Below are 12,413 nucleotides of genomic sequence, written 5' to 3' on the forward strand. Positions count from 1 at the left end.
GGTTTCTTCCCTCGGGGGAGGGGGGGGGGTGGGGATGGTTAAAAGACCCCTTTGGCTCCAAGTGCTCCAAGCTAACGAATCCGGTAGCCGAAATCTCTCTTTCGAGAGCCCGCTTGATTTTCAGCTCGCCGAGCCGCTGGCGAGCGGCGCGATCGCGTAGGTGGGTGTCCGAGTCATGCAAGCGGCGAGGAGGAGGAGGAGGTATCCGAGTGCAAGGGCGCAGCTCGACCTGGCGGCGACGAAGAGGAGGAGGAGGATCCGCGAGGAGTGAGGACGCATCGGCCGGGAGGCACCGCGCGCGAATGATTTTCTGACAGCCGCGTATCTTCCGTCTCTCTGCCACCCGCCTGAGAGGAAGCCTTAGGACGAGGAGGCGCGTCGTGAATCGTCCGGAAGATCCTGAGAGCGAGGATGGACGAGGACGACGCGGAGGGGGTGCGTGCTGGGAGCACGAGGATCAGCAGCGTGAAGTTCACCTCTCGGAAGGTGACTTTGCTGGCGCAGGAGTCGGCGGAGGACTCCGACACGATGGAGTGCGCCTCGGAGAACGAGGTGGAGAACCTGCCGAAGGACGAGGAGGGCCAGCTGAGGCGCGGGAGGATGGACGAGAGGAGCCGGTACTCCCTGGAGGTGCCGGACGAGGTCGAGTCGACGTTGCTGCGCAGAAGGACGACCTCGTCGACGACGACGACGACGTTGTCGTCGTCGCTGCGCGTGAACGAGGACTCGAGGTACTCCGGCACGCGACTCGGCTTCTTCATGACGACGAATCGTAGCCCGCAGTCCAGCTCGAGCCAGGAGGAGTACGAGCCCGAGGTGAAGAGCATCTCCAGGCTGCAGATACGCCAGCAGCAGCAGCAGCACTTATTGACAGCCGGGGTGAGCGGCCAGGCGACGGCGAGGTCGATGGAGAGCCTCCGCTCGTCCCGTAACTTCCTCAGCGCGGACGAGCGTTACAGCGAGGACTCGAAGTCCATGGAGTCGCTGTCCTCGTCGTCCGAGACGCATGTCGCCTCCGGCAGGAGCCACTACCGGAGCTTCCTGACGTCCTCGGCGAGGGACGTGCGCAGGATCGCGACGCAGGTCGAGTCGAAGAGCAGCGAGAACCTGCACCGCGAGGAGAGCCTGAACGCCGAGATGAGGCGCGGCCTGTTCGCCAATACCGGCCTCGAGAGGAAGATCCCGCAGCACCTCAGCCTGCCGCCCCCGTCGAACGTGTTCTCGCTCACCAGCCCCGGCGGCAGCGACCGCAAGATCACGATCCTCAGCCCGCACTCGCCGCTACAGTCGAGCGAGTTCCAGTTCGCCCAGCAGACCCTCAAGAGCCGGCGGAAGAAGGCCATCGTACTGCCGAGGTTGGTGTTGCCCCGAAGCGAATCCGAGGTCTTTCTAGAGTGAGTAGTCGAATGAATCGAATTTAGCCGCGCTCTCTGCGTCTTCTCTCTGTTGCCGACCCACCCTGCCGGCCACGCGCGTCCCTTCCGTCGTTTCAGCATCCCCGCTCGAACGCGAAGAGCGATTTCTCATGCGGAATCGCGCACGGAGAGCTCCGATACCGAGGCGCCATTTTGTTTCCGCCGAGCTTTCCGGCTCGACCGGAGGTCTCGAGGTTTGCCGGAGCGGACGCGAACCGGCGACACTTTTCCGTCGAAGGATCGTGGTAATCCCGCGAAAGTTATTACACGTTAGGCATCCAGAAAAGTTTTTGCCGTTTTTTGTTGAAAATAATTAAAGGTATCTTTGTTTTTCGAATCAATTGCATTCGCCGAAGTATGGGTGCTTGCAGTTGTATCTGTTAGTTCGAGTTAAGGGGGCAGGTACACATTAGTTGCCGGTCATGAAAGTTCTTAATTGCGGCCTACTTCAAGGCGGCAAAGGTCTTTTCTGGCTACCTGAGATTTCCTTGCGAATTACTATTTTCTCGGATATTTGAGGATCGACGTATCCAGAAACGAGGCCCCAAAGTCGACATGATACTTAAAGGAAACGATAAAAAAATAGGAGCACTAAAATTATATTATTTTGTATATTTATTATATATCCTTATATGTTATCTTTAATCTTACATATTTTTTAAGACGTTCAAAATATTTCACAATATATATTTTTCCTTTATTATATAGAAAGGGATCCTGAAATTTTTTCCGACCATCTTAAAGAAACAAATAAGAAAAATAGAAGAAAATCAGTCACCGGTAGCTTCAACTGTATTTGAAAAAATGATATTTTACAGCAAAGTTCAGGCATGTCGATTTGCAGAACAAGCTAATCCTAATTTTTTTTACGGGGTTCAGTGACGAAGGATAAAAAGATTGGCACAATATTCAAAGCGATTTAAAAGTTCAAAACTCACATTATAAAATAACATTATCAAATGAATTATTTACTACTGATTTATGACTTTTCACAAGATAGCTGAAAGAGGACTGAAAGAGGACATAGTAAAAAATAAAACTACCTTAATAATATAACCGAACAAATCTAAGCCAAAAATTAGGAAACCGTAATTGTTAAATCTTGAATTATTGCGCATAGGAATATAGAATTCTTTTCTTAAAATATGCATTTTTTTACCTTTTTCTTGTGTGCGTAGAGTCAATAAACTATTTTCTCTCATACCTCAAATTATTGAGAAAAGTTACTGAAAATGTTGAATTGTTAAATCATAGATTATTGTGACATAGTTTTCTTTTCTTAAAGCATACACATTTTTTTACTTCTGTGAAGAATCAATTCACTATTTTCATTTATTATTGGAAAAGTTGCTGTGAAAATTACCGAAAAGAAATGAGCAAAATTTTACAAAGGAATTACCCGAGGATTTTACAGACCCCATGCGCCAAAGTAAAATATGCCGACGTAAGGTTAATTATTAACTTTGTGCACAAAGGGTGCTGCTGCGACGTAATTCAAAATTTCTAAGAAAATTCAGGAGACGCAACGGTAAGCGTCTTTCGGGTTTTAAGTCAGTTTTAACATTCTAACGCGCTCGTTCGTTGAGTTTTACACGAGAAAATAAACTCTGCTAGTGTGATCGAATATTTCGCGCGTATTGCCTGGAAAGAATGGAAAACCAGAAAACTCGGTTGTAGAAACCGAGCAATTTCTATAGGAGGTTTCAATAGATTCAATCAATTGCTCTGAATTATTTCAATCGAACTTTAATACAGCTAAGTGTTCAAGCAAACATTTCCGGTCGCGGCGACAAAAATACCACTTCTTGTCACTGAATTTTCATCTGATCCCCATTCAATTACGCGAATTGTGATTTCTCCCCCGTGTAACAAATGTCAATAAACGCTGCTACGGCGCTTTTGGAGCGCAAAAAGTTAACATATTTATTGTGACGTCATTGATTACTTCCACTGATTACGCAGGCCGGCAACAAAATATTTGCCAAGCAACTCTAATCAAACTAGGCGTGTCCTACAGATTTTCGGTGACAAAAAAACAATACCGCCGACCAAATTGCTCCGTCACGTCGGATTTTAAAGTTATTTCGAATTTTAAGATGAGAAATTAGCGATTCGTAGGAAAAAATGCACAATAAATCACTAACCGTTAATAAAGTAATAAAAATAGGTAAATGTTCGATTTACACACTCATTCTTTATTAACAAAGGATAAAAAATCGTTTCACAAATAGCAAAAATAATTGTTTATTAAGGATGCAGCGCGTAGAAAAACAGGCACGTTTTCACGTTCGGCAAGATTAATGAGAACGAATAGCCGGTTTTCAGTGTTACTTGACAAACAACTTTTTTGTCGTGGGTTACTTCAACGTTTGACTCAAGTTTGAATCGCCGGAGATCCGGTAAATAAATGTAATTCGCTATGCACATACTCGTCAGCTCGTCTTAGCCGCAGCTATATATAAGTTTATTCATATTCTTATACATTTAATTTGTCACATAGTCGTTTATATGTTTTATTCAAATGAGACACGGTGAGTGTCGCAGCAGCACAGGCAAGGTGTTAAAAGCACGCGTATTCGCATCTCGAACCGGCATTTCCGGCAGAAATGGATTTTCTGATTTGGTCGGGCCGGGCAAACCACTTCCGACGGAGCGATTCGCTCGCTCACGACAGCCGGGATTGTTTCGCGAACGGCGTGTACAATCTTTCCTATCTCTGCCGCGATCCGCGACGATAATTCCTCGGCCATGTTCCAGCAATCCGGCGAAACCGCAGTAATTATGTCGCGTCACATTCTGAGCACGAACATACGTTGTTTTGTCGACCGCACGCGAGCACCGTCACCGACGCGTCGATCAACCGGGACGCACCGGTTCGAAAATAGACCGCGCGTCTACGAGGCATTCGGGCTTGGAAGCGGCCGGGGATGCCGATGAATCCAACGGGGAAACGCGAGAATAATTTCAGGAAAATCCTCCTCCTCTGCCGCCTCTGCGTTATCGCCGGGACGAGAACGTCGCGCGCGGCGTTCGCGGATGAACTTCGACGAAGGGAAAACAGACGGAACCTGGTCGGACTTCGAGAGAGTTCGTGTCGACTCCTACTTGCGATCCGATTAAAACTCGCCGTCACACCGGGGGAAACCGGCCGCGCGGAAATTCGCTAACTCGGCTTCCACAAATTCGCAAGCACGCGACGAAACGCGGCCCTCCCGATTCTCGGCGGGAACTAATGTATGCGCGTGGATGCACGCGTGAATTATTTATGAGCGGAAATGCGACGTGGTGGAAATGTATATACCGGCTCTTTGCGTCTCTTGGATCTTTCCTTCCCTTTCTTTTCTTTTTTCTGTTTCTCACTTTTTTTTCGGTTTCGGTGAAATTAAATCTTCGTCTGAATACGCGCGAACGAGACGTCACGAGCGAAAGTCGAGTGCAAATGTCGGCTCAACATTGATCCTGCGAATACTTGCTCGATCTCGAAGAATGACGGATGCCAAAATGTAACATTAAACCCAAAGTAGGAAATAATTGTAGGCGAGATACCAGCTCGGTACCGATTTTTAGTAAGCAGTATTAGGTACCAGTACCGATTCGATATTAGTGGAATACTGAGTTGATAGCAATAGAGTCGGAATATAATACTGTATCGATACTGAGTTTTACAAATTTATCAAAAACTATCGATGCCCAATACTGGGACAATACCGCCTCCTACTAATAATTATTATTATTACTGTACCCAGAAAAATGTTAGAATTAAGTAAACTTGCTTTTCGGTCTTTTAAATCAAGTAATATTTTTATCAATTTAAGTATATTTTACTAGCTTGGAATAAATACTTGAACGCATAATACCATAATTTACAAATGGATTACTAAATATAAGTGTAAAATAATTCTAAACTTGAAAATGTATTTACTAAAATCGTGTAATAATTTTTTTTCGCTGAGGAAGTTTAGTGATTTTAAATTCAGCTTTTTCTGCTTACTAAATATTATATTCTATTAAATGCTTTCTAAAAATAAATTCTGATATTCTCAACATTACGAATTTAGTATTTGTCGCAATTGTTTTAACACATATAAGCAAATATTTATATATACGAAGAAAATATCATATTTTATATAGCTAATTATATTCCTGCTTCTAGTAAATATTTGTCAAGGAGTATTGCAATAATCATTTTACCTGAATCAAATAAATATTACTTGAACGGTAGCACCTTTTGCAAGTATACAATTGTTAATATAACAACCACGTTATAGGAAGAAAGCTCAGGTGCTATATTCTGTACGCGTTTATCGACAACTGTCGGTTCGATGTGTGTCGCAGGTATAATCGTAGCATAAAATAACTGCGCAACAATACGTAGCGTACCGACAGTTGTCGATAAATATATACAGAACAGTTCAGCAGGCAGATCTCTTACTTTCAACAACAGCGTCATCGTCGTGACGGTGCGGAGCTTTTCCTCGGATGTTATACCTGCGACACCGTAACAACAACGACGAAAGTCGTTAAAAGTTAGAGATGATTATTGTTGATAATAACGAGAACAGACGTGACTTTTGAGCGTAAATTGTAATTTAGTTTTATTTTTGTTTATTTGCGACTTGAAACTTCTTACTTGTTACCTTGCTTACTAATAGAAAAATAAATTTTTGTGCGAAAAATATTGATTATAGGGAAACGAGTGATTTGACACCTCGGAAGGTTGCGGAGGTAAAAACGACGATTGACATCCAAAATTATTCTAATTGAGTAAAAATAAAGTCAGTAGCTTTTCTTCTCCTGCTAACTTGTATTCTATTAAATAATCAAGCGCGTCTAATAACATGACCAGGGACTGTACATACGATTCCTAAATGTCTGTCTCGATGCTCCAAGAAGCTGCTTATTGAAAATCCAGCGACTCGCCGGTTCGGACGACTCGCTCATCGAAAAAAATCGCGCGGTTACTCTCCCCGAGTTATTATGACGAAAAAGAAAAATGGACAACTTCGGTAATTAACTCGCGGGCTCCCGGCGGGCGGAAACTCGGCCGACGGTGAATTCGGCGTTGATTAAAAGTTCCTTTGGCTTCGCGCCGGGAATTATCTTCGCCAAGGTCGGCCCTATATCTTCGGCCGTCGCTTTTAAATCGCGCTAATTTCTCTCACGGAAAATTAAACTTCGGAAAAAAAAAATTCAACGGTGAAGCGAGAGAAATTATTCGCTCGACGTAAAATCCATTGTGTGTGCATGTGTGCGCGTCTGATCTGATATTCTGTAATAATCATTCTTCTTTCCGTCGTCGATCGGATTGATTTCGTTGCGTTGCATTGAGTCCCGCCTTTGAGAGAATAACGAGGGAATAACGAGAGCAGCGACGGAGAGAAGAGGACTTCTTCCTTGCGACATAACTATTTGCGTCGCGCGATATTTTCGCAGGCGACAGATCGATATCGAATTCCGAGCTTTCGTTCGAAAGCTTCAAAGAAAATGCATATCAAAGAGAGCACGAGAGCGGAACACGCTGTGTGCATTGCGCGGTACTTTTTCGGTTCGGTTGAAAGCGAACTGGTGAAACCGGGCGCGTTATGAGCGCAGTTGATGTTAACAGCGATTACGGGATCGTCAAAGTGGGGGAGATACTTCTGGAGGATCGCTGGAATTGAAGCTCGAGAGCCCTTCCATTTTTTGTATGTCGCAGCAGCGTTTCCTCCGCTCTCTCTCTCTCTCTCTCTCTTACCTGCATTTAAAATCCGTCAAGTCGTTTGACGTCATTAAAGTACGCTGTGTCGACTCTTAGCTCGTTAAACAAAACCTTTCCGGGATACCCTTCGCCCGGTAGGTAACTCAGGTAGCTCTCGAGGCAGGTGAAACACGGCGCACAAAGCGCGGTAAATCGGGGCTCGTTTGCCGGGGGAAATTATAGCGTGTGCACTGCCGATATTTACCCGATATTAATGAAGAATTAAAACAGAGCACCTCTCTCGAGCGTGCCTCCTCTCGTGCAATCTGATCTTCGCTCTTTGACGCAACCTTTTCGATATCGGTTACCTGTAGCTCTTCGCGCGCGGATCTCCCGGGGATTCTCGCTCACGGAGAAAACAAGTTTCGCTGGTACAGCAAATTGTTTGTCGATAAAGTGACAGCAGAAAAATTTGTTACACGGGGAAAGTAATTTTGCTGTTGCAGCGAAACATCGTTGCCGAAGTGATAAAATTTCGTTAGCCTAACCAAATTATTTCGCTATCCGTATATCCGGCAAATAGCGATGAACACTTCTAACAGATCCTCTCTGTGGTCCAAACAAATTTTGTTTCCTGTCGCTATATTAACAAACAATTTGCTGTTGTGGATTTCTTTTTTCTTTGTGTTACGTTCCGCCGCCTGTGCCAGTTCGTGTCGTTTGCGCAGCGAAGGGAAGAGCGTGATAGAACTTGGAAGCGCGGAAATAGCGCAAAGTATCAGGGACGCCGTTGGAACGTCAAGAAGGAGAATTTTTCTTCGTCTTCGGCGGACATTTGTGCGTCGGTCGTTTCTTTAAGCCGATGAAGTTAATCCTTTTACTCTGGGAACACGAGCATGTGCGAGGCGTTAGGAAATAGGGCGCCGATCAGAGGATGCTGAAAATAGCGATAAGAAAGCGAGCATATGTTGAGCTCAAAGTTTAATTAAAATTAGACGGCAGATGCGAGAAGGGAAATTATATTATGTGAATTGAGATCACAGAGAAAAGAAATTTGCTGGAACAGCAGATTGTTTGTTGATGTGGCGGGAAAAAATTTGTTTCGACAGCAGAAACATTTGTTAAGAGATTAATTGCTATTTGCTTGGATACGTGGATAGCAGAATGATTTGATTATGCCAATTGAATTTTATTGCTGTATCGCAACGACGCTCTGCTACAACGGCAAAATTATTTCGTTCGTTTAACCAAATTTCTTACTGTCATTATATTAACAAGCAATTTGTTATTCTAGCAAAACTTATTTTCTCCGTGTTATTATCTCCTTTCTTATAATTTACGACGGAATACACGGAGAAAAATAATTTGCTGGGACATCAAATTCTATGTTGTCGCAGCAAAACGTGCCAGCTATTATATGAAAACGATTTGTTGAGAATATCAATTGCTATTCACTGAATTATTTTGCCGAATCTACAAATTATTTTGCTGCTAGAACAAATTGGTAAATGTAGGAAAACATTATTTTGTTCTACACAGCGAATTAACAGTAAATTTGTTCTAAGGAATTTTTTGAAAAAATTATTATTTGAATATGTTATTTTGCTTATAACTTTTTGTTTATAACTTTTATTATTTTAAATAGATAATTTAAGAGATAATATAAGAGAAGGTATAAGAGGTATAAGTGAAGATAATAAACTATTGATTCTTCACGAAAAGAAATACAAATTTTTGCACGTTTTAAATAAAATTTTATGTTTATATGCATAATAATAATAATAATTTCAGACTTAACGACTACAAAATCTCAATTTTTTGCTTGGGCCAATTTTACCTGTGAGTATCATACCAGTATTAAATTAAATAAACGGTCAACTGAACGGGGTCTCGTCGAAGGAAATAGAATTTCTGGCTTTTAACTTTTGTTTCAAATTTACCTCTTGTAATCAGAAATTCTGCTCCCATCAACCAAAACGCGCTTAATCTTCCATTGTTCCAAATAGATCCGACCGAACTCATTTTTCGTTGTGTATTTATTTTGGTGCACAGCTGTTAGCGCGGAAATCAACACGGGAAGTTAAACGAGGGAACGCTAATTGGTACAACAGTATCAACATACACTATTGATCCTGTTTTATTTTTGCTTTTCTATTTTTTTTTATCAACGAGAAAAATCTAACGAGGAGAATGCGGAAAAATTGAAAGCGCTATTTACCGTTATGCTCGTCGGTTATCGATGGCTATTTCGAACGGTTTTGTCGTCTCGCTCGCGCCATTACTCCTCGGTTGGTGGTGGTTATATTTTTGCCAATACGAGAAGCCCGTTGACATATACGCGGTATTACCGCGACGTATCGCCGGCAGTTGGAGCCGCCCTCTCTTTCTCACCCTCTCTCATCCCCGGAGTGTCTCTTAATCCTCATGGAGTTAAGATTTTACTACGTTTCCGGCGGATCAAACGCGCGTTATCAAAGAAGATACCACGGATAAAGCGGTTAACGCGAATAACGGATGGAAGGGGATGAAATTTCACTCGAAACGTTTATCCCCCGCTCTCATCCCCTTCTCAATTAAGTTTACAAAATCGTATTTTCCGTGTGGAATAGTCGCGAGTGAAAATTGCAGTTTCACACACGCGATTCTTTTCCTCTCCAAATTGGTGGATCATATTCGGGCATCGTGGAAATTGATTCGAATGAATTCGCGCGCGATAATTAAAGAAGCGACGCGCGATCAAGTGGCATCGATTCACTCGCTCGACCGCCGTTCAATCGCTCGTCGGTTGGCACAAGTGATGGTCGAGAGATAGCGATAATTTCCTATTAATTACGCGCCCTTTGACGGGCCGGCTACGTTTCAACATAGCTCTGCAGAGAATTACCGAACTGCGTCCGGATGAACGGACGTGGGAGTTAAGCTGCCGCGCGCTGTGTTAAACAGCACGTAGACCGAGCGTGCAGCGTAAATAAAGCCGAATCACCGGTGGTCGAGGTTTTCGCCGTTTTCTCGTCGCAACGTGCGGCAAAGTAACAACCTCGGCCGCGGAAAAGGGTAAACTCGCAAGCACGCGTCCTCACGCATCGCGATCGTCGAGTCGAAATTTCGAAATACGACGCTCTTATCGCGTCGATAATTCGCCGACTTAGACAGCCTGATAAAAACATACTTCGACGATGACTGACTTCGACACCGACGCTTCTCAACTCTTCTCTCTTGGGTCTTTAGTTCTGCGGATAATTTCACTTTAACGCTCCCCGAACAGCCCATTTTGACGCAACGGAAAGGGAAGTTTCATCGTCTGGGTCAAAGTAGGGACAAATTATATTATTAGCATGAAAATGGCTACATTAGTTGTTCGACTACATTGTAGAATGAAATGTTTAATATAAAATTTCGACTCGGGTTATTTAGTTAATTGGTTCATCAACGATCATTCCGAATCGAAACGTGGCTGCTGCTTTGACGCTCTTAAAGATAATTTGCCCGTAGATGATCAGACAGATAAAAACCTTCTTGGACGATACTCGTTAACCGGCACTCGTTAACTTTTTCCTCGAATCGTTCACTCCACAGATTAAACTCTAATACTGCCCCAAACGGCCCGTTTTTACACTAAAATGGCGGAAATTTCAGACATCATCAGGATCGAACGTGCGTAATTGATAGTATTAGAATTCAAATTGAACCTTTGCTTGATCAAAGCTCCTACCATATTGCAGAATTAAAGGTATAACATTTCGGGCTGCCTTACTTCATCGGTCTCGGATTCGCTTCTTCTTAGCGTAACGTCGCGCACGTCGCTCAGTTGATTATTCGATGAATTAACGTGGCGTCGCGTTAATTATCGAGTGGTCGCTTGTAATTTCGGATTGAGCGTTACATGGCGACGGCTCGTTAAGCCAGATAATTCGCGAATCGATCGACGTTACGTATTTGCCAAGTTTAATCCCGAATATTTGCGGCGGAAATCGTCGCGAACTCCTAATTGACGAGTCTCGTACTTCGCAACGCGTCACTATCGGCGTTCGCGGTAATAATAATAACGTTAGCGATAACTCGTTGTTACTTAAGTCTCTGTCGCGTAGTTTGCGTCCCGGGCGAATCCGAAGGTAACGAAGCAGCCAGTCGTAATACTCTTAGAAAGGTAATTTGCAGCGCAACACGAAAAAGTGGCGGATCTGTGCGAAATGTTCTTCAATATGATTTACGATTGACAGTTTCAATACACTATTCAGTCCCCGGCCATATTATTAGACGCGCCTTAATTGTTTACACTTCGTTGACTTACAATACGGCTCATCTATCGATCGAATTGTGTTAAGGAAACATTATTCTGTAAAGGATGTTTTTTTATTATGTCATTTCACTCGGTTAGTCGCATCGTTGATAATAACGAGAACAGACGTGAGTTTTGAGTATGCGTTAATTGTAATTCAATTTTATTCTTGCCTAGTTTGTGACCTGAAACCTTCAAATTCCTCGTTTACTAACAGAAAAATAAATTTTCGTGCGAGAAATATGAATATTGTTTAAAAGGATTATGGGTGAAACGAGCGATTTGACATCTCAGAAGGTTGCGGAGGTTAAATGTGTTGATCGAAGGAAAAAATTATTCTAATCAGATTATTCTAATCAAAAGTAAAATTAGTAGCTTTTTCTCTCCTCTTGACCTGTATGTTTCTTTTATTGTCTTTTTGTTTTTCATCAAAACCATAAGTTTGATATTATAATTAGAAACGTATAATTAGAAACGTAATGTGTTAAAATGTTTTCATGTAAATACAGCTTAACTTTGACTTCAATTATCTCTATCAGGTATGGTTAGTATTTATTCGAATTGTATATGTCTGTGGATCGCGTTACGGTGGAAATTCTGTTAAAATTTACGAAGATCCCGAAGGAAATCAATTTACGGGCCGCCTATTTTATAACGCGGACGCGAGTAGCGCGGTAATCGCTTGAGTTTCAGTTCCGAATCGATTCGCCAAGTTTATAATTGGAATTCAATTTAACCAACTACGCGTCTTCAAGATGTTGTAATTAATAGTGTATCAGCGGTATCGTTTCTATTGAGAAGTGACGCTTATCTAACCGTCAGCGCGGCTCGCCGTTCGCTCGTATCGGAATTCACCTTTCATCTGGCGCCTTCGGTTAATTGAAAGTTTCTTCATTCATCATCGGATACGTTATCGTCGGAGACACCTTTCCTCGGTCGGGAGAGAAGTCGCTCGATAAAATGGACCCGTCGTTTCGCAGCATCACTGAAAAGCAGTCAGTGGTCGCTGGTGGTCATAATTATAAGCATTGTAAATCAAAGA

The 12,413-nt window shown here is 43.2% G+C and overlaps 1 protein-coding gene across 8 annotated transcripts in view; it reads left to right on the plus strand.

The window, feature by feature from the left end:
- LOC106741891 (cAMP-specific 3',5'-cyclic phosphodiesterase) overlaps positions 1-12,413 on the plus strand; it is a 496,301-nt gene that overhangs the window by 282,648 nt on the left and 201,240 nt on the right. For 4 of the 8 annotated variants that reach the window (XM_014614294.1, XM_014614295.1, XM_014614296.1 and 1 more), the window contains exon 2: positions 125-1,394. The exons of 3 other annotated variants lie outside the window; for them this stretch is intronic. In XM_014614294.1, coding sequence (XP_014469780.1) covers positions 412-1,394 — 983 coding nt within the window. In that variant the 5' untranslated portion in view covers positions 125-411. The remainder of the gene's footprint in view (positions 1-124; positions 1,395-12,413) is intronic. One more of the 8 variants, XM_014614298.1, reaches the window with a different exon arrangement.

Source organism: Dinoponera quadriceps, unplaced genomic scaffold (genome assembly GCF_001313825.1).
Source record: "Dinoponera quadriceps isolate SergipeBrazil2010 unplaced genomic scaffold, ASM131382v1 scaffold458, whole genome shotgun sequence".
NCBI classification, from domain to species: domain Eukaryota; kingdom Metazoa; phylum Arthropoda; class Insecta; order Hymenoptera; family Formicidae; genus Dinoponera; species Dinoponera quadriceps.